The following is a 23,463-nucleotide window of genomic DNA, read 5'->3' as shown; positions in this document are numbered from 1 at the left end:
CATAAAATACAATGTGACAAGATTTGCTCACTCAAAGACCCTTTCACAAGACTGATGCACATCTTGCACAAGAGGCAAAATTTGATTACTATCTAGCGACACATACGACATCCAATGCCTTCCTTTAGTTATGCACTCAATAGACACAAGCTTGATGGCATATGGAAGACTTCAAAGGAGATTCAATATTACTTCTAGAAAGAGGTGATTCCTAAATGCCTTTCGGGATGCATTACGACTATGAAACCCTTGGTCAAGCCCTTATGTTGGCCAACCTCCCTTGGTCAAGCCCTTAAAATGGCCAACCTCTATATCTCAACAAAGCCATGATCTCCAAAACCACACTGCTAGGTTTTGAACCACAAGCCCCCACATACATTCTGTTTGCACACCATGCACGTGCATGCCCCCACACACGTATATATATGTATCCATATGTAAACAACATATTCACATAACCTTTTGTAATGCCCACATAAACTAAATGCTCTTTTTTTTATTAGAAGCAGTGTAACATTCTCATTTAGCCATATTGATGTGGTATTTGCGAATCTTGAAAAGATTGTCAAGATACTGTGGCTCTTGTAGTGACTTGCCTTGGAATATTGTGGAGTTCGAATCTAGAAGATAGGTAAGTGTGTAGTTATACGAGAGCTACTCGTGACTAAAATTGGCAAATCACATTGCCTCTAGTGACCATTCATATGCCTTGTCATACACATGGGCAAGCTCATTGTCCATCCGGAACTATATTGCCTTGTCAAGGAACCTTCCTGAGAAAAGTTTGGTTGTTTTAATATTTTTTTAAGGGCTATATTGCCTTGCTATGGAACCTTTCTGCCCTCCTCTTTGGATTGGGATACTTAACCTCTAATAACAATTTTTTTGCTATGCTTTGCAAAAACAATATAAATTATCCAAGCATTGAAACAGGTCCTTTTTCAAATTGAAAACCCTCCTTTCTTTTCTTTTTTTAATAAAAAGGAAAGCAAGCACCACTATTTTCATTTGACAGTTTCAATTACGGCAGAAAAGTCCTGATCCCCAAGGCCTTTAGAGTTGGCCTGTTTATACAATTCATTGGCAGCTGCTGCAACTGGAACTGGTTGGGACACAGACTCTGCCAATTGCAACGCAAGCCGTAAATCCTGCAATCCACAGAAGGATATGTTCTTCTTAAAGTCTTGAAATCAGCTCTCTGTTCCAGTTTCTGGCCTGATTGAAGTTTGTTTGATAAAAAAAACAGTGCAAAAGTTATACAAAGGGATTTGGGAGTAGACACCTTTTGTTGGTGCTTGAGAGGGAATGCCGGGGAAAAACTATTTTTAATCATTGAAGGACCCTTCATAGCAAACATCGGCGAGCTTATTGCACCTTGCGAGATCACCTAATTCCAAGATATTGTCAGTGTCAACCAAAAAGGCACCGGACCCAGAGTTTGTTTCTATTAGGAGCAAGAATACCACAATAAGCTGAGAAAAGAGAGTCACAAAAGGAGAATTTCTCCACATTCCTAATTATTAATAGTACATAACCAAATAGATGGAATGTGTGTGTGCACGAGCATGTGTCTCTATAGATAAATGGATACATAGAGAGAGAGAGAGAGAGAGAGAGAGAGAGATTGTATTTAACGTCTACGAAAGCCCCAAAGGGTCTATGAGACTGAAAATGAGTACATATGATCCATGAACGACTGGATGCCGGAAACATGAAAAAATAAATAAACATCTACCAGGCCCATGTACTAAGAGAGCCCGTGGATACAAAAAGAGAATCAAAGCTCATCCTCTTCCTAAATGGTGTACAATGCAGCAATGTCCACCTCCTGTGGCGGTACATCTGTATGGCACCTCAGGATGTCTTGTATCTACAGCTGGCCAGTGGAAGGTCTAGATCCCTGGGGGAGGGGACGTCTGGCTCTCTGGAGACTATGCCCTCTCTCTAGTGACTCCCCGGGTACGTGGTACTAGAAGGTTGCGGGCTCAGTTGCAGCGTTTGTACTCTCTCTCCTCTCAATGAGTGTGGGTGGTGGGCATCGTGGACACCTGATGAGAAGCAAAAAGGTCTGTGATACAGGTTTCAGAGGTGTCCCGCTCATCGTGTCTCCCTAAGTGCTGCTGAATCAGAGTATCAATGATGTTGAAGCTCCATCAAGTACGAGCCCAAACACCTCTGATCTCTCAATGAAATCTGTTGTGTATCTCATAGTAGACTAGGCATCTGCATACGTAATGCTCCTCTGTCTCAATCTCCCAAGTCCTGCATAACCTGCATATTCAGGCCTCCCCTGGGACACTCTCCGCTCTCCCAGACTCAATATGATACCCTTTTACATAGAGGGTGCTCTCAGTTGGACTGTTCTTGAAACCCCGACTGGTCAAGTAAGAGTGTATCTTCTCATACCAAGCTATGGAAGCTTGTTTGAGACCATAAAGAGCTTTGTGAAGCTTACATACTTTGCTTTCTTGACCAGGTATGACAAAACCAATGGAGCTTTGTGAAGCTTACATACTTTTGACCAGGTATGACAAAACCAATGGGCTGATTTACATAAACTTCTTCGTATAAATCCCCATTCAGAAAAGCTGTTTTAAATGTCCAACTGATGCACTTTTCATCCATGATGGGCAGCCAATGCAACAACACAACGAATAGTGGTCGTACGAGGAGTGGGGGCAAAAGTTTCATCATAATCTATGCCTTTCTACTGTGCATAGCCTTTGGCCACAAGTCTGGCCTTGTATCTGTCAATGGTACCATCTGGTTTTCTCTTAACCTCATACACCGACTCAGTGCCGATAGACTTCTTACCACGTGGCAAGTCCACTAGATCCCAAGTTCCATTTTTAGGAATGGCGTCCATCTCATGCTGCATGGCTGTCATCCAATGCTCATCGTCTTGAGCCTCAAAAGAGTCTCACTCATCTATGTCACATAGACTACTCAGGTAGGCTTGCATTACGAGAGTCTCTACATTATGAGAACCTACCCTTGTCGTGCTGTGAAGTGGAGTTGAAAGTCAACTTTTCTGCTAAGTATGGACCAGCCGACAAGGCACAGTTCTAGCCTCTTGCAAAGCTGTCCTCTCTTCATGTACCACATTCTCTATATCACGGGCTGCAATGGGCTGATTTTAATCACCCATGTGCTGTCCATTAGAGGCATGTTTTGTGGCTGATCTTACCTTACATCAATACAGCCCATGGTTGTGCTGAGATTTCACCAAATACCACGTATCTACTCTAAAAAATCTTTTGAGTGGAAGGATTGTAGAGACAGTAAACTTTACTGAGGAACCCCAAAATCAGAAAAGCCCTAAATTCTGGTAGCTTTTCCAGCTTCAATTTTGTGTGTAGGTACAAAATGCCACATCAGCACTGTACAACCACCACCAAACAGGTTCAGATTGTCCAGAGGTGACATATAGAGCGAGGCGAACACACAGGTCAAGAAAAAACTGAATTAGGGTTTGGTCGTACAGCTGTACAAGCAGGTCGTACAGTTCAGAAGTTAGGATTTGCTATTCTTGACTTCACACGCAGATTTGGGGTGTCCTGTTATGTACCCTGTATGAAAGGTTTGGGAAGATTCTAAGCAGAAACCCTAGAATAGCAAAAACCCTAAAAACAGCAGGAACCCTTTGCTCTGATACCAAATGTTGGCCCACAGGAACCTAGTGTTAGGGTTTGGGGGCAATGGACACACACTCACACAAGAAGCAAATCGATTAAGAGAGAGGGAGTAAAACTTGCATGTATATTCACACAATGATGATAAGTGACAAGTACAAGTGATAATAATAAAACCTAGTCTAGGTGTCCTTTCACACCAAATGTCCAAGGGGGGGAAACCCGTAGGACAAAAGTGCCCCGGGAGTTAGTGCTTGTTCACATGCAGCACTACATATAAGCATCCATGCAACACTACATATAAGCATATGCCTTTATTTTTTGCAAAAGGGAAAAGACGATCATTTATCAAGGAATTGTTACTCAGTGACTAGTAATCACATGACAGGACATCCACATACAGCCCGATGCAAGGGTCTTTTGATTTATCTTTTTAATTTTCTTGGATAAACATCCTTGCATGACTGGGTCTCATAAGCACCCTCAGAAAACTATACTCTCTTGGCTAAGCGCGAGGAGCAATTCTACCGGCTATTCCCAAGTGCGGATAGCTTGGACACTTGGTGCATCTTTGAAGAGAAGAACATCACCGACCCTTCCATATGGGAAACCTATGCCGGCAATCATCCCTCACTCGACATATCTCATATCCCATGCCCCATATCTGCCACCCTTTTTACCATCCATAATGTCATGAATGCCCTATTAACACTACATAATAGTAGAGCCAAGGACCATGAAGACCTTCACACTGCAATTGGCCCATGTTTGGAAGACCTTGGTTCCTATCCTAGCTCACATCTTTAATGGGGCTCTTTCCCTTATCCTAGACTACCCACACCACAAAATCTGATAACCTAGACAATTGCCTCGTCAAAAGCATGGTCCATAAACCGAACATCTGCCACGTCAAAGGTGTGGCTAATGAACTGAACATTTGCCATATCAAAGGCTAGTGCACTCACCCCATGAACTAGGCATCCAGCAATCCTAAGTTTTGGATAAGTACCCATCAGAAGCTAAAACATCTACCTCGATGGAACCTTGTAAACCCGCACATGTGATACCATACCACTAGAACAGACCCCATATACGTCTTACAATCCATCACTCCTCAACTTACAAGTCTTTTGAAAGATTTCTTAAGGTTGCTAGCAATCTCTTTCGGCATACAAACTGAATCTTCTGGAGAGAATAAACCTATCTGAGAACCATGTTGATCTCAATATCAGCGAAATCTCATCTGAATCTGGATCTCTACAAAATATGTGCGCACGTGCCAAGATCCTCAGAACTACCTCAGTAAGGAAGCTTTACCTAGCCTCTGGCGAAGCATAACCACTTTACCAAAAACTTATTGACCCAATCATAGTTGCAAGCAACAAAATAACACTCTCTCTAATCTTTTGCAATCCACAATCTCGTTCTTCCTTTCTTCCTGTAATTGATTTCTCAAATCAAATGCAACTTCCCCTCAGTCCACAAATCCACCAAATAGGAATATAGATGTACCCAGAAACCGTGCATGTAGCAAATCCTAGCGTCCCATACCACCAGGATACACTCCATACAAGACCCCCTTTAGGCATAAGATTCAGTCAAGAGTGATCAATTCCTCCCCAATCCCGTCTTGACATAACCAGACTCCCACCTGAAGGACCATGACTTTCAGGTTAGCCAACCACGTCAATCTCTCCTATATTATATTCCCACTTATTTCCTCCCATAATCATGGGGCTAGCCGCTACCATAAGTACAGAACACTCGTCTATGGCAATCTTGCCCCGAATAGAGATCATAAGGCAACTGAAAATGTAGAACGCTCATCCAGGACAATCCTACCTCAAGTAAAACTGTGTCTGTAGCAACTCATCGGCCCAAATCATACCTACATAAGGATGGCCACATCCTGATTATGCTACCACATGTAAACCCTATGAACATGAGTTAAAAACTCGGGAGGATAGTCTCAGAGAATGCTACCTTTACCCGGAAGAGTACCGTTTCTCGAAAGAAGCCATAAATCCCATAAAAAGTTGCTAAATTCTCCCAAGAAACCAACCGTAATACCCACCTCCACCTTTGTATTTGCACACTAAAAGAAACTCGAGCCCCATCTAGAAGATAAAATAGCCGGATAATCAAATTCTATCCAAGAACCCCATCTTATGAAGGGAGCTATAGAAACTCAGCTGAGAGTTAGGGTTTCATGTGGGAGACACACACAGAGAAGAAGAAGGGAGAGAGAGAGAGAGAGAGAGAGAGAGAGACATGTGGGGATAAGTCAACTCACAAAGTATGAGTGTGTGACTCCCCTATCACACATGTATATTTGCACTAGTACACATAGTGCACTTAGTGCATTAAAAGTACTAAGTGTACTATGTACTATAAAACTTATGGGCTTGTACACACTATAAGGGTGGGCATAATGCCTTTACCCCAACAACCTCCCACTTAAAGGCAAAGTGCCCTTAAATGAAGGAAAAGAAAAAAACAGCATGTACATGATAATATACAAGGCCATATCAAGGCTGAAACTGGCCTCATCCAATGCCCATCAAGTGTCTGCAATGAGCAAATCGCTCTGGAGGTAAACTCTTTGTCAACAGATCAGCCGGGTTGTCATCCGTATGAATCTTGACAAGCTGAATCAGCTTGTTCTCTATCACCTCTCTGATGAAGTCATACTTCACATCCACATGCTTCGTCTTTGCATGAAAGACAGGGTTCTTTGCCAACTGGATGGCACTCTGACTGTCACAATGCAACAATGGAATATCCCCTGTATAACCCAAATCAACCACTAACCGAGATAGCCATAATGCCTCCTTGCAAGCCTCTGTGGCTGCAATATACTCGGCCTCTGTAGTAGATAAGGCAGTGCACTTCTGCATCCTGGATATCCATGACACAGCACCTCCTGTGAATGTAAACACATAACCGGTAGTAGACTTCCGGTTATCTGGATGACCGGCATAATCCGAATCTGTGTAACCATGCACTAATGCATCCTGTTTGCCAAAGCAAATGCACATATCCTGTGTGCCCTTCAGGTATCTCATGACACCTTTCACTGCTTCCCAATGCTTCTTGCCAGGTTTGGCCATGTATCTAGTAACCACTCCCACTGCAAATGCAATGTCCGGTCTGGTAGCAACCATGGCATACATGAGACTGCCACAAGCTGAAGCATACGGAATCTTGGCCATATCAGCCATGTCACTATCCGGCTGTGGGCTGTCCGTAGCACTGAGTTTCACATATGGAGGCAAAGGAGAACTAGTCTTCTTCCCCCCATCCATATTGAACCTCTGCAAAATTTTGCCAATGTATTCCTTTTGAGACAAATACAACACATGCTGATTTCTGTCCCGAAGTATCCGCATACCCAAAATGTGATTTGCATCACCCAAATCCTTCATATCAAAGGTCTGATGCAGCCTCTTCTTCAAGGCATCCATCTCTTTACGAGATTTCCCGGCAATCAACATATCATCAACATACAAGATGAGGATCAATAGACTGCCATCCAAAGCTTTCTTGGTGTATAAGCAGTGATCTATGTCACTCCTCCTGAAATCTTGGGATTTCATGAATGTATCAAATTTATGATACCATTCCCTTGGTGCTTGTTTGAGCCCATAAAGACTCTTTTTCAGCTTGCATACAAGCTTCTCCTTTCCATTCACTGCATAACCCTCTGGCTATTGCATATATATCTCCTCATGGAGATCACCGTGAAGAAAAGCAATCTTCACATCCATTTGAATCAAAACCAGATCATCATGAGCAACCAAAGCTGATACAGCTCTAAGTGTGGTCATTTTGACCACTCGAGAGAAGATCTCATCAAAGTCCACACCATATTCCTGCTTGAAGCCCTTAGCCACTAACCTGGCTTTATATCTTGGCTTTGCATCAGGTGCAACTTTGAGCCTGTAAACCCACTTGCATGGCAAAACCTTCTTGCCTGTAGGCAAATGCACCAACTTCCATGTTCCATTTTTGTGTAGAGAATCCATCTCTGACTTCCTAGCACGCTCCCAAAGAGCCTTGTCTGCCCTCTGTAAAGCCTCCTTATAACATGAGGGCTCCCCACAGCCAGTTGAGCATCAAGTAGTCAACCCCTGGAACAAACCTGTCAGGGATTCTGAAGGGTCTTGTGGACCTCCGTACCCAATGACCATCATTTGCAGGTTGCTGTCCAGCCTGCATATCACCTATTGGTGGCTCCTGTTCCATGCCATAAGGTTGAAAGATCATGCCCGGTATCTCCTCTAACTGTGGGATATCCATAGGGATATCTTCTGCCATCTCTGGCTGTCCATTTGGACCATTTTCAGCACCATTTAAGGGCTGGTTTTGTAGCTGTAATGGCTGATTTACAGCCCTTGGTTGTTGTCCATGATGTCCATCATCATCAAAGATGACTCTGCCAGGCTCCTGTTGCCTTGCAGGCTCCTTATACATGCATGTTTCATCAAAAATGACATCATTGCTGCGTATAATCTTTCTATTCACTGGATCCCAAAGTCTATACCCCATTTCACCTCTGTCACCATATCCTAGGAATATGCATTTGTGAGACTTAGGATCAAGTTTGGTGCCTATTTCCCTGCGTATGTGCACGTATGCAACGCAACCAAGCACTCTCAAGTGCTTGTAGGACGGAGGCTTCCCTGTCCATACTTCCTCTCGTACTTTCCCACCAAGCCTCGTGTTAGGTGACCTGTTTATAAGATGAACGGCTGTCATAACAGCTTCAGCCCAAAAACCATGAGGTAACGCAGCATGTGACAACATAGAACGGACCTTCTCCTGAATGGTCCTGTTCATCCTCTCTGCTGTCCCGCTTTGTGGAGGATCATAAGGAGTAGAGAGCTCCCTCTTGATGCCTTTAGCATCACAAAAGTCCTGAAACTGTTTGGACATATACTCTCCACCATTGTCGGAACGCAAAGCCTTCAGTGTTTTGCCAGTTTGATTCTCAACATGAGCAACAAACTTCTCAAACACTGAGAATGTATCACTCTTCAAACGAAAAGGATAAACCGACACCTTGCGTGTGGCATCATCAATAAAAGACAAAATATTTTGCCCCTCCCAAAGAAAGCTGAGGCATCTCACATACATCTGTATGCACAAGCTCTAACTGAGCATCTTTCTGTCCAAGAGCTTTCTTGTGGGGGCACTGGAGTTGCCTGCCATATATACAATGCTCACAAAACTGAAAACTTGAGAACTTTAGAGAAGGCAAGTAACCAAAACGAGACAATTGCTCCATTCCTTTGACACTCATGTGTCCCAACCGGCTATGCCACATAGAGATTTCCGGCAGCTCGGTTGCATTTACATTAGCATGGTGACAAACATTAGCATGCATGAAGTAAAGAGTGTCCACCTTAGAGCCTCTGGCAACAACCAGTGAGCCCTTACTAATCTTCCACTTTCCACCACCAAATGTGGTAACATAATCAGCATCATCAAGCTGTCCAGTAGAAAGCAGGTTCTTCTTGATCTCAGGCACATGCCTGACATCATGGAGCATAAGCTGTGAGCCATCTGAAAACACAAGCCTCACATCACCTCTGCCAAGAATCTGGCATGCATAGTTGTCACCCAAATAAACTACTCCTTCATTGCCAGCAGTATACCTTGCAACCTGTGACATGAAAGGAGGCACCTGAATCAATGATCCATGAGTGCATACCATGACCATCTCCTACATGGAGTGAATGGGCATCAAGTGAAGACATGAATAGGACTTCATCCTCACTGTCACCTGCATGTGACACATTGACTTCTTCAATCTTGACTCCACTTTTGCCCTTTGGCTTTGCATCTTTGGCTTCATCTTTGTCTTTGTCTTTGCCTTTGACCTTTTCCTTTTAATCATTTTTCCATTTGTAGCATTGCTTTTTGAAATGTCCCTTCTTGCCACAATAATGGCATTCCAAGTCCTTTTTGGAACGTGACTTGCTCCTTCCCCGTTCTTGGCTTTTACCCCTTTGCTGGGATCTCCCACGTGCATTCATTGCATTAGACTTTCCAACAGAGTTGTTCTTCCTGTTCATCTCCTCTTGAAGAAGAGCACCCTCCACATCTGCATATGACAGCATAGCATTTGAATTGCTAGTGGCTGTCCTCAATGTGTCCCAACTCTCTGGCAAAGTGCATAAGACAAAGGTGGCTTTGAACTCATCGTCCATTGCCAACTTTTGATTGATGACCTGGCTGACAACACCATTAAACTCATTTAGATGGGCTGTCATAGACGTCCCTTCCTTCATTTGAAGACCTATGAGTTTCTTCAACCAATACACTTTGCTTGAGGCACTTTGCTAGGCATACAAGTCCTGCAATCTTTGCCACATTCCCCAAGCTGTCTTCTCTTCACGTATGCTGAAAAGTAAAGAGTCTGACACAGACAACATGATGGTGGATCTTGCCAGCTCATCCATATCTTCCCATTCTTCAGCAGTAAGAGAAGCGGACATTACACCCCTTTCTTTGATGGGCTTGTGCTCCTTTTTCTGGAGCAACACATTATAGCACTGGGTTTGCCAAATGTCATAATTATGTGAGCCTTTAAGCTTCTTGATGTGAAGCAATAAAGAGCTCTCACATGTGGTTGCCATAGCAATATGCAACCTTTGACACAAAATCAGACCTTGACAGTCCCACCACTGCATACAACAGTCCCGGACAGAAGTTGGGCAAAAGCCCCTTGACTGCAAGTCGATTACTGAGGGTTCAAGGCATAAAAGACTTCCCTGCTGCTTTGCCAAGCTCAACAAGCACAAAATCTTGAAAAACCCCTTGATTCAAGATCAATTTCTGATCATGAATGGTACATTAATGCACATGAAGGCATCCAGAGTCTTCACAATGCTTTCCCCTGGCCACATATACATCCAATACATAAAAGCCCCTTGATTTACTGGCACATTGAGTGCTTGACAGGCATCAACACATTGCCCAAAGCATCAAATGCCAGTGCCTGCATGCAAAACAACCCAATTGGCACAAAAGCCCTTTGATTTGCACTCCAATTTCCTGCAATTTAGCCCCGAATGTGAGATTGCTCACATCATACAGCATGTATGAATGCCCAATGGCACAATTACATCAAAAGCCCCAAATGTTGACACCCAATTTCCTGCAAATTGACCCGGAATGTGACCAATGTCACCCAATTGTTGCCAATTGTGCTCAAATCTGAGCCATTTGGACCTGTACCTGCTCAATTGATGATAATGGACATGCAAAATCCCAAAAAATTGAAGCAAATACCTCGTACAAATTTCTGATTTCTGTTGCAGAAAAGGGGGGGGCGTCGTAATGCTGACTCGTGTGCTGATGCGGATGCTATATTGGTGCAGAAGACGTCGGGTCCAGAGGCGTTAGATGGCTTGCTGGTCGGGCTTCTACAGTCAGTGCAATAGGGCACAGGTGGGTTGCTGCAAGAGCCACAGGAGGCAGCGACAGTCCCAGCTGGCGATGGTGGGCACAGCGGCCACAGGTGTAGGCAAGGTAGTGGGTGACGGGACCTGACGGCGCTGCTAAACGCCTACGCCTCCTATGCTCCTTGCCCGTGTTGGCCCGCAGCACATCCCTCCACAACACGCCCTGTTCGTTGGGCCACAAGAAGAAGCGGGTGGCGCGCAGTATCTCCCTGTAGAGAGCGAGGGCCTCCCTGCGCGTGCTGGTGAGGCGCCGCTGCCCTTCCTCCTCGCTCGCCGGCTTCTTGCTGCCGCCCGCTACCACGTGTTTATCCAACAGCTCTTCCACAGTCTCGATGGAGAATGTGGGCCAAAAGGAGGAGAAGCTTCAAATCTGGCCGATAGGGATCAACAGCTCCAATCGTGCCTTGAAGCTTCAGCAGAAGCAACACACCAATCCTCACCTGCAGGCTCTGATACCAGTTGAAGGGAGCTATAGAAACTCAGCTGAGAGTTAGGGTTTCATGTGGGAGACACACACAGAGAAGAAGAAGGGAGAGAGAGAGAGAGAGAGAGAGAGAGAGAGAGAGACATGTGGGGATAAGTCAACTCACAAAGTATGAGTGTGTGACTCCCCTATCACACATGTATATTTGCACTAGTACACATAGTGCACTTAGTACATTAAAAGTACTAAGTGTACTATGTACTATAAAACTTATGGGCTTGTACACACTATAAGGGTGGGCATAATGCCTTTACCCCAACATCTTACATGCAATAAGTGATAGTCTCTCTCATCTCAAAAGCTCAGATGAAACAAGGTGTATCCAAAATTCTCCTTAAAGGAAACCAACAACCATTACAGCATGCAAGGACTCCAAAACAAATGCCATCCAACATTTGCTATGATCCTGGGCTAGAGTACATGTGTGAGCCAAAGGTATCTGAAAATCAAGTATAAGTCATACCATCAATGTTGTGTAAATCACACATCCACATATCATGTCTCCCTTGGGTAACATCTCTGGTACTAAAACCTAGTACCGATCCAACTCCGTAAGATAAACCTAAATCTAGGTCTATAAAAGGATCTCTACTCTACAGAACCAAAATCTGCACATTGTAAAAGTACCCATATAATCACTAGTAAACCTAGTGCACCTCAAGGAAAATATAGCACAACGGCCTATCCTCACCATGCTGACAACAATAAGTTATCCATCTTCACAAAGAAACCTCATCACTATAATCTTCTGAACAAAAGTCAAGACATGCTTCCCTCATAAGTCAAATTTATTAGAAAATAACTACCCACATGAAGCTACATTGCATCCCTAGCTTGAAGCCAAAACTCTCTGTCAAAAGATGACTGAAGAAAGCATCCCTGAGAACTTGTGCACTACATCCAATGTGCTCGATCAAATACATGATCTAAGGTTATTGTTGGAACTTGGTAACTCAAAATAGGCAAGATCAATGATTGTACAGGAAAGTAATATGTAACTACAAGTAGTCACGAATCTGGTCACTAGCACTCAATTGTGGCACACCCGGATAATCGAAGCAAATGCCTGACGGAATTCCTTTGTCGAGGCTTCCCGATTTGCGTCTATCTATCCACGACTAACCAAAGTTATTGCTATATGCACAAAGGAACTATCGATCATGACAACTCTCCCGGCAAAATAAAATTAGATAAGTGCATAGTATACATAGCACTATCGAAGTCATGCTATCAATCCTTCGAATCCTCCCTTGGTTCATCCAAGTAGCCTCCAAACACTAGGATCCCCACAAAAGACGTGCGTTCTCACTTTGCAACACACGGATCACGGAATAAACACCAAAGTACATCCCACATGCAAGAGCTCATCTAAACAAACTCAAGGTTACCTTGGCAAGATCATCCAAACAAGGCTCTCTAGAAGCCCAAGTCAATGGTCTCTACAACAAATTCTCTCTATAGGTCGTGGTTGTTTCCTAGAAGGAAATCACCCTTCTACAACTGGACCCACTCAAATATCCAAAACAATAATCTGCCCTGTTAGATATCGCGTACCAAATGGGACACCAAGGTATATGTCTCCAAGGTGTGTATCTCCATCTGAACCTCTCAAGAGATCAACAACTCTTGGGTTCCTCTCTCAGATCACCCCTACATGGTCCGGATCTAGTCTTTCATATCTATCTAGTACAAATCCCCGAAGAGGGGCGCACGCTAGCTCACCACCCAACTGTAAATTCGTGTCCACAAACCTCCCCCAAGCCAGAGGCTAAGGCTCCAATCCCACGAAACATCCCAATCAGCATTGGTACACCAACAACGCCTACCTACTGAGGCCTTTGGCATGACCATCCATGATCCGTCAAATCCAATCATGTTCTCGACAGTAATCCTGGTCTATCACAAAACACAAAGTGAATAACTCTCTCTGAACAATAATAACCCAAGTCTCACTTATACAGTGGCTAGTGTTGCTATAAATAATTGTCCGGTCATAAATAGCCAGTATACTTTGTATTATTAACCATGAGCCTTAGCCGCCTGTATCAACTTGCTTCCTCTAATCCCAAGGCTCCTTTAACCCTGTTGGATTAGACCACTAATCCTAAAGATTAGTACTACATACGTAACACCACTCTTTCCCACACTCTTTGGGCTATAGTATATGCATTGATGATTTATTGATAGATTGGGGGGTACAAGATCACAGCTAGCCCAGACACTCGTCCCTATCCTCTTCTATGTAGATGACCTAGTTCTCATCTCGAACTCAGCAAAGGGGATGCAGAGACAACTGGATGCAAATTTTGTGAGAAGAGAGACCCCTCACAATGAATTTCAGTAAACCAAGATCATGCTCTTCAATACCTTATATCAAGTGGCAGCAAGACACTCATTCTCTTACGGAGGTGAGAAGAGAGACCCCTCACAGTGACTTTTTGTGAGAAGAGAGACCCCTCACAATGAATTTTGGTAAAACCAAGATCACGCTCTTCAATACCTTATATCAGGTGGCAGCGAGACACTCCTCCTCTTATAGAGGTGAGACCGTGGAGATAGTTACTTCATGTCTATCCAGGGATTACCTTCACCATTCCTATCTTCACCATGCGCCCGATTGCCCAGGCCCTCTTATTAAGAGGATATGTTGCATTGGCTCGACTAGAGAGACAGTGCTTTTAGACCTACCGCCTCCGATGGGATTTTGTTGGTGCTCGTTCTTTATGTGGATGATATGCTATTGACTGAGAACAATGAAGTTGAGATTTCAGCATTCAAGGATGATTTGCAAGCTTCTTTTGAAATGTCAGATCTTGGTCTCCTGCAATATTACTTGGGGATACAGTTTGTCCAGGAAGATGAGGGCATTATGATGCTTCAATCCAAGTACATACAGAAGCTCCTACATAAATTTGTCTTTTGAGATTGAAGCCTATTTCTACCCCAGTAGAACCATGGCTTAAATTGAGCAGGTATCATGCAAGAGAGCCTTATGACATGAGTATGTTCACGTAAGCAATTGGCTGTCTCATATATTTGTAAAACACGAGGCCAGATATTCAGGTTGGTGTTTCCTAGGCCAGCAAGTTTATCCATAGTCTAGGAAAGACGGAGCACCCTGAATCTTGGATTGTTTAATCCCGGGGGAGCAGCCTACAATTACATGCTTTAAGTAATTCAGACTGGGTTGGCGATTAATCCACCAATGGGAACTGTTTTTTTATGGGCAAGTCATGCATATCTTAGTTAAGCAAAAAGCAACCCACTGTCGCCACCTCTACCTATGAAGTTGAGTACAGGGCAACTTTCATAGCTACGGTAGATTGTGTATGGTTGAGAAGGTTACTTCAAGATCTTCATGCCAAAGTACTATGGCCTTTGCACGGAATCCAATTTTCCATGCACGTTCAAAGCACATAGAGATACATTATCACTATGCCAAGAAAAGGCTTCATGCAAGGAAGATCACTTTAACCTACTCCTCTACAAAGGATAACATCACAAATCTATTTACAAAGGCATTGCCTCGAGTGGAGTTTGAAGCTTTCCGCAAAGCTTTAGGCTTACTCTCTTACAAGAGCAATCTGCATTCTTGTACAAGTTCACATTACCACTACACGGGGGATTTGAAGGCATATGCTTATATGCAAGTGAACATGCACTAACTCCAGGGACACATATATTCACTTATCATCGTTGTGTGAATATACGTGCAAGTTCTGCTCCCTCTCTCATCAGCCACCCGTACTCCCACCACCAAATCCCTGCCCCACCACCTCCACCTTCTTCACAAAGGGCATGGTCCTCAAGGCCATTTGTAGACTACGCAATGAGCGAGCCCAAGATCATGAGGGACCCTCTCTCATCAGCCACCCGTACTCCCACCACCAAATCCCTGCCCCACCACCTCCACCTTCTTCACAAAGGGCATGGTCCTCAAGGCCATTTGTAGACTACGCAATGAGCGAGCCCAAGATCATGAGGGACTCACTGCCAAGTACATCTCGCATGCCCATGATACCCTAGCGCCCCTACTAGCCCCTGTTTAATAGAGCCCTTTGTGAAGGACTTCCACCCTCATGGTCCACTAACACCATCACCCCCATCCTCAAAGCCGGAGATCCACTTGATCCTAATAACTACAAGACAATCATGATTGGCCACACATTGGCCAAACTCTATGGATCAGTGCTAGAGGCAGAGCTCAGTTCATTTGTAGAGAGCCAGGGATGCAGAGCCTCAAGACAGGCTGGCTTTCCGAGGAGCTACTCTACCCTTGACCACATCTTCACCCTTCGTGCCATCATTGAGGAGGGTAGAGCACGACACCAGAGGATTTACTGCTGCTTTGTGGATTTCCGCAAAGCTTTTGATCCTGTACCCTGAGCCCGCCTCTTACACCCTCTACAGGAGATCGGAGTCCCATCTGACATGGTTTGGAGCTTCATCGCCCTCTATGAGTCCGTCATCGGACGAGTGAGAGCCCCAGGAGGTACATCACATGAGATTTCCAGCACTATTGGGGTGAAACAGGGCTGCCCTCTATCACCCACTCTTTTCGGCCTCTACATTGATGAGATCTCGAGCTTCATTGATGGATTAGGCGGGGCTGGTCCCACACTGGCAGGCATATTGATCCCCATACTACTTTATGCAGATGACATCGTCCTCCTCTCAGACTCAGCCGAAGGGCTTCAGAGACAGTTGGATGCCTTACATGACTTTTGCACTCAGCGGGACCTCTCTGTTAACCTTGGTAAAACCAAGGTAATGGTCTTCAATACCTCTCGCCCCATCACATCCAGATTGAGTTTCACATATAGAGGGGATCCTGTGGAGATTGTCTCATCCTATGTCTACCTTGGTGTCACTTTCAATGGCCCACGCTTTACCATGCTTCCCGCAGCACATGCCAGAGTGACGCGGGGATATGCAACCTTGGGCTTACCTGAGCAGCAGTGCTTCCAGGCACATTTCCAAGAGCCCAGGATGAAGGGCTGGCTTTTTGACACCCTCGTCACACCAGCGTTGATGTATGGAGCAACTTTTTGGGGCCAGATTTATCCGATGAGGATTAGCAGCGAGTTGAGAGGCCCCAGGTCATGATGTTCTCCCGTATGATCCGCAGCAAACCATCAGTCCCACACCAGATTATCCAGGTAGAGTTTGTTGCAGCCCCGATGGTAGTGGAGGCACTCTTCCGGACAGTCACATACCTCCATCGCATCAATCACATGGATCCCCACAGGTACCCGAGGCTTGCCCTGGAGTCCTCCAGACAGCTAGCACTTGAGGGGCACTCTTGAGTATGGTATGCACTAGTTTGCACTTGGTTCTCAGTATATGGGCTCTGCATGGACCGCCTACCCCCCCTTCAGTACAGTTTGGATTCCACATTTCACATGGATCACACCCCCGGAGCTCCCCACGAAGATGCACTTTTACAGAGACCACTTCCTCACACTCACTGAGGATGGATTCATCCAGCAGCCGGGCTACTTGACTGTTCACATGTCCCATGCCATGCGGATTGCGACTGGCCAGATACGGGTTTCTTCCCACCGCCTCAGAGTGGAGACAGGTAGAGCTGAGTGCATCTTCAGAGCCGGGAAGCTCATACAGAAACCTAGAGATGCCGACTATGCCACACAGAGGTTGAGACGGAGGAGCATTACATATGCCGCTGCCCAGTACACTATGAGATCCGCGGGAGGTTTCACTATCTATTTCGTGAGGGATTCGGTCCACTCTCCAGGATCATTGACTTCCAGGACCAGCGTTGCCTGGGCCTCTTCCTGCTTGAGCTCCGCAGACACAGGGACACCTTCTTGAGACACAGGCCCCAGCCACCCCGCCCCCTCCCTCGGCAACCAACCATCACCAGTTTCTTTCGGATCCAAGAGGTGGAGGACACCGACACAGTGGATCTTGTGGACCCTCCACGAGCTGCTCTGGACCTACCTCGCCCATGCCTCTACACTCCAGCGTGCCCGATGCCCTTGACCCCCCCGTCAGCCACGATCACCTCATCGGCTCCAGATCCAAGACATGCTCCACCGCCATCGAGCTACCTTTCCACGTGACATAGCTGAGGGAGACCTCTCGGCCATACTCGTCAGCCCCATGCTTGACATTTTGGAGAGTGGTATACCATCTACTCGGAGCTGATGTTGCTCCCATGTTTTTATGTTCTTAGTATTCCATGATGAGTTTCCATGGACAGTTTTGTATCACCCCAGTGAGATAGCTATATTTATGTTTTCTTTCTGTTTTATTTTCCATTGCATGATGAGATATGCCATGGACATTATTGTATCACTTTGGTCTCATAGGCCCATTGGGTCTTTAGTAGACACTCTCTCTCTCTCTCTCTCTCTCTCTCTCTCTCTCTCTCTCGATTTGCTTCTTGTGTGTGTGTGTGAGAGAGAGCTTCCATTGCCCCACAAACGCTAACAGTAGGTTCCTGTGGACCAACAAAAAAAAGGTATAGATGTCAACTCTCTCAAGGACGTGAAGGAAGCATGTGCAAATATTGGCAAAAGCTGGGCATTCTAAAAAAGTAGGCTGCTCAGTCTCCAACACAACCATGGAGCATATCTGCATGTCTTCTCACACTCGGAAGTACCATGCCATCGCCCTGTCCACATGTCAAATTATGAGAGCTTAGTCAGATGGCAGCTACTGTGTGAATTGCATACTGTAGCACTGGTTCTATCAAGTAGTGGGGCACCTACAACATACATCTTTCTGTGAATAAGAGTTTGTGTGGTGGGCTTATGTGAGAAGTGTAATGCCAGTATTTGGATCCAATTTGCCTTTCCCATGAAGTCAAACACTCCCACACAAGAAATGCTTCATGACAAGCAGACCTTTAAAGGGATTAGTGAGGAGATGTGGGGTATCCCATCTAGCAGACCCACACACACACACACACACACACACACACAGAGGCAGGGGCAGGGGCAGGGGCAGTGCGCAGGAGGAGGGAAAGGGGCGGACATAGAGGAAAAAAAGCAAGTTATCAAGCGAACCAAAAAAGCAAGTTGTCGGGCCACAGCTAACAATTGAGAGCCTTTTTCAAAGAACTTTCCTCTACAAAACAAGCAAAACATGCGTAGGGAAGATTATGTAACTCCGCTAGTTGATGGGATTAAAGATAAGATATGTAACAAACACAACTTGTTATAAGAAGTTTACTTTAGGCAATTTAACTCACAATGTCATCTAAGCTCCTCAGAGATGAACTGTTCTTGGCATATTTTAAGAAGCACAAACATTCCAGTTGGATCCAGCAGAGAAGCTCATACCTCAATTATAGTGCTTGGATCCAATCCAATCTTGTCCCCTAGAACAAGGCCCTCAGAAAAGGATGCCATCATGCTACCAAAAAAATAAACAAAAGAAGGTTGGGGGGGGGGGGGGGGGGAAGGGGGGAGTTAAGGCATACTCATACCATAAGAGCTGAAGGGGTGAAGCAAACCCATGTCCAGCTTCACACCTAAGCTTGTTATATATTTCGAATGTTTATCTGCCATTAGTTAAAGGACACAAACTCACCTTCCCATAACCATATTGACAATCAATTTCATGGCTGCACCATTCCCAACATCACCCAGGTAGAACCTTGACTATACATACAGTTTGATTGAGTTAGCAAGATACTGCAAATAAAGTCAAAATGCATGAAAAAAAAATATCTGAAGCCTTAAATGCCTTTATGTACTGACCTTGCCCATCACATCCAACATGGGTCCAGCTTGTTCATAAAGAGCCTTATCTCCTGCCCCACATTGGACCATGACATTAATTATTTTAAACACATGCATACATGTGGGCATGTGCATACATGCATGAGAGGGGGGGGGGGGAGAGAGAGAGAGAGAGAGAGAGAGAGAGAGATGGCACCATTTCCAGGATTTACTGGCATTTATCAGTATTTTACAGATTAAGTACCTTTGAACAAGCTTTGAGAATAGGAAGTTATCCAAGATGGGTTCTGAGTCATTTGCATGCACATGGACATGCTTAATCCCAAGCTAATCCCTGATTCGCATTAGATAAAGATTAGGCACAAGCCAAGCTCAAATAATTGCAGCGGAAGCCCGATTTGATTAGGACCCTGTCGGCCAGGTGTAGGAGGTCGTGTCCTGCCCAGTTGGCAGCATATGTGTGATTTCTTGGTCCATTGAAGCTGGCCGACAGCAGCCGACCAATTGAACAAGGGTCACAAGAGCCTATAAAAGGTATAGTCTAGATCATTGTAGATTATCTCCCCCCAAGGTGGGGCAGGTCATAGATTAGGCTCTTTAATATTCTTTTTGGGAAGGCCAAAGGCCATAGAACATGTACCTTTTTGTACCATATGAAATATACTAAATACACAGTCATCTCTCTCTCTCTCTCTCTCTCTCTCTCTCTCTCTTCTTTGTCTATGTTGATTGTTCTTGCATCAAGAGTTCCTATGCAGTGCTTAGGTGTCACTGAAGCATCAAAATACAGCTTGTTGATATGCAAAAATGCAATGCGCAAAAAAAACACAAACAAACAAACTTTTTTTGGGAGAAAAAAGTGGCATGGTACTGATGACGTGGCAAGATGGCAGCACACCTTACAAGGTTGGAATAATACAACTAGCTTTTGGAAAGCAAAAGATTAAAAGCTTTTTAAATATTAAAAAGAGAAGAGCTTTTATTATTAAAAAGATGCTTTTGGACTATGAGTGAGTTTTAAAGCGCCTTTCCCAAGTGCTTTTGGGCAAGAACTATAAATTCAGCTATTCTCTCATTGTTGAGACATGTAAAAAACACGAGAGAGCTCTCTAGCTCTAAGAACTTGTACTCAAGACGACTCCAATCGGAAAGAGGGTTGGCCCAAGGCTATTTCGACCCCTAGTGTGGTGTCTTCTCTCTCTACTCTCCCTCTTCTGTTTATTTTCAGATTTTCTCAAGGTTTTACGCATGAAGTTGTTTTCTTGAAGATAAGCTCAGTACCTATGCCACAACCCTTCGAAGGCACGTTTCCGTGGTTTCAGAGCGAAAGTTATATCTCTCTCCTACAAGGGATAACAATCTTTACACACCATACTTTTTGCTTTTTCTTCAAGCAATGGGAAGCACTCACCAAAAGTGGAAAGCAAACCCAAGAAGACCCAAGAACCCACATGGTCAAAGAAACTATGAACAATTTGGACACTATTCTCCAAGATCCCAACTTGATGAGAATTTTTGAGCAACTATCTAAGAAGATCGAGCAAATGAAGAAAGGGGATGGGCAACCAACAAAGGAGGATGCGGCTGAAAATCAAAAGTCTTCATCAAAGAGATCTCCCTCAAAGAGATCACCTAGTCCTCCACCTCGTGGAAGAAAAAGGAGCCATTCCAAATCAACCACTCTCATCGTGGGAAAAGTAGACATGGTCGGAAAAGGTCGAAGAGCCCATATTCTTCATCAAGCCTTTCATCTTCCTCATCTTCTTCTTCTTCTTCTTCTTCTTATCCTTCCCCTTCTAGGTCACCCTCTCCATGGCATGGAAAGAAAGAGAAGAAAGGTAAGCACAAAGCTAAGGAGTTCAAAGGAGGAGAAAGGAAGGTGCCGTTTACACCATATGATAGAGCTTATGGTTACACAGACAAAGTCCTAACTTTTATCCGCCAATTTGATATTGCTTTTGGTTCCAAAAACTATTCGGAGTCATCCAAGATTCGCATGGCTAGTTTACATCTTACAGAGACAGTCGATGCATGGTGGGGTGCACTCATGGTTGAGGGGCCCTAAGAGAGGCGTAACTCTCTAGCCTCGGATTCTAAGTGTTTCCCAATACATCGGGAATCCCACCAATCACTGGCTTAGACTTTTCCTTGGACATTTCTTGCTCTCTAGGTTCCTTAGGACGATCCGGACGCTGGGCCGACATGTGCCTCTCTTTGCCACATCCAAAGCATTTCCCTTCCTTGGGATAGACCTCTACTTGCTCATTGGTCAAGTTGTGCTTTTCTTTGTAGGAGTTTGGAATACCCATCGGCTTCATAGGTTGAAACCTTTTCTTGGAGTTCTAATGCTTCTCAAGCACCAAAGACTTTTGATCTCTAATACTTGTTTTTTTATTTGGTTCATCTACCATGTAGACCCCGACAGCAACCAAAGCTGAATGCATTAAATCTTGGATGGTATCAATCGGGCATACATTCACCAAAGCTCAAACGTTGTCATGCAAATCGGCCCCATACTTGCTTAACTTAGACTTCTTAAAAATCTCTTTAAAAGGAGTAATCTTGAGATATGCATCCCAAAGTATCTTGATGTAGTGATCAACTATTCCACCTGTTTCCATCCGCAATCTTTCCCATGCAAGGTGCACATCATCTTCAAACTTCTTAGGTGAAAATTGATCATAAAATTGCTTTTTGAAGTCTTTCCATTTCTTGGGAGATTAAAGTGCGGAACAAGAATGCTCTAGTGTTGTTTGACATGGGAGCCACAGGTAATTTCATTTCTAGAGCTTTCGGAACAGTTGGGTATCAAACCCGAGGAAATGGGACCGGCCTTGCATGCGGGACAAGTGTTTGGCCTTGCATGCGGGACAAGTGTTTGATGGTGATACAGTGGCAGTGGCAGTAACGCATGTCATTGGTAAGTTGAGGATTCATGTCCACGATTATGTGGACTACAAAGATTTCTATATTTCACCTTTGAAGCACTCGGATGTCATCTTGGGGATGCCATGGTTCCATAGAAAGAGTGCTATTATCCACATTCTCGAGAGGACTATTTCTTTTAAGCATAAGAATAAGGATATCACTATTGTAGCAAAGAAGAAGGGAGATACCATCCCTATTGTATCCCATGTATCTATTTCCAAAGCAATAAAGTCTTCCATCTTCACGTATATGATCTTTGTAAAGGATAAGAGTGAAGACTTAGTGAAAGGTTTGAACTCTCTTAAGAGGGAGAGACTACAATTTCTAGAGGGATACAAGGATTGCTTCACGGACGTTATTCCAGGAGAATTGCCTCTTGCGCAATCGGAGGATCATGTGATATAGTTGATTCCAAGGAGTTCACCCCTGAATCGACCTCCTTACTGTGTGAGTGCAGTACAACAACAAGAGATTATGACACAAGTACAGGACTTGCTATCAAAGGGGTTGATATGCCTAGTTATTCACCCCTTTGTATTCTAGTGCTTCTAGTGCAGAAGAAGGATGGCTCATTCCACATATTCATGGATTACAGAGCCTTCAACAAGATTACAATCAAGAAGCGATTTCTATACCGAGGGTTGATGATATATTGGATCGGCTGGAGGGCGCGGCATACTTTAGTCGGATCGACTTAAAGAGTGACTATCGTCAGATTCAGATCCAGCCACATGATATTCACAAGACTACCTTCCGTACCACTTTTGGATTGTATGAGTTGGTGATGCCTTTTGAACTCACAAATGCTCCAGCTACCTTCAATCGCATGATGGATCGAATCTTTAGACCACATCGGAAGTATGCAAGCACTTTCTTTGATGACATCATTGTGTTTTCACAAAACCGAAGAAGAACACAGAAAGCATTTAGCTAAGGTATTTCAAGAGTTGCAAGAGCACAAGTTGTTCATCAATGAAAAGAAGAGTGAGTTTTTCTTAGAAAAAATACATTATCTTGGACGTACAGTGTCTAAGAAAGGAGTGCGGATGGATCCAACAAAGCTTGAGGCCATCAAGAATTGGCCAAAATTGGAATCCGTACATAAGGTGCGCAATTTCTTAGGATTATGCTCCTATTAGAGAAGGTTCATTAGAAACTTTGCCACCATTGTTGCTCCATTGCATGATCTAACCAAGATGAAAGTAGTGTTCAAATGGGGTCAGCGTCAAAGACATGCCTTA

General features: G+C 44.4%; 1 protein-coding gene across 1 annotated transcript in view; it reads right to left on the bottom strand.

Annotated features, from left to right (window-relative positions):
- Positions 1–894: 894 nt before the first annotated feature.
- The window catches only part of GLYR2 (glyoxylate reductase 2), a 62,420-nt gene continuing 39,851 nt past the window's right edge, over positions 895–23,463 (bottom strand). The window contains exons 8-12 of the mRNA XM_086812330.1: positions 19,313–19,365; positions 19,143–19,213; positions 18,893–18,965; positions 1,283–1,387; positions 895–1,148 (exon numbers count right to left, since the gene is read on the bottom strand). Of these exons, the coding sequence (XP_086668456.1) occupies positions 1,005–1,148; positions 1,283–1,387; positions 18,893–18,965; positions 19,143–19,213; positions 19,313–19,365 (446 nt within the window). The 3' untranslated portion in view covers positions 895–1,004. The remainder of the gene's footprint in view (positions 1,149–1,282; positions 1,388–18,892; positions 18,966–19,142; positions 19,214–19,312; positions 19,366–23,463) is intronic.

Source organism: Cibotium barometz, chromosome 18 (genome assembly GCF_041138505.1).
Source record: "Cibotium barometz isolate CiBa-2024 chromosome 18, ASM4113850v1, whole genome shotgun sequence".
NCBI lineage: Eukaryota > Viridiplantae > Streptophyta > Polypodiopsida > Cyatheales > Cibotiaceae > Cibotium > Cibotium barometz.
This window is presented reverse-complemented; position numbering and strand designations above follow the sequence as displayed.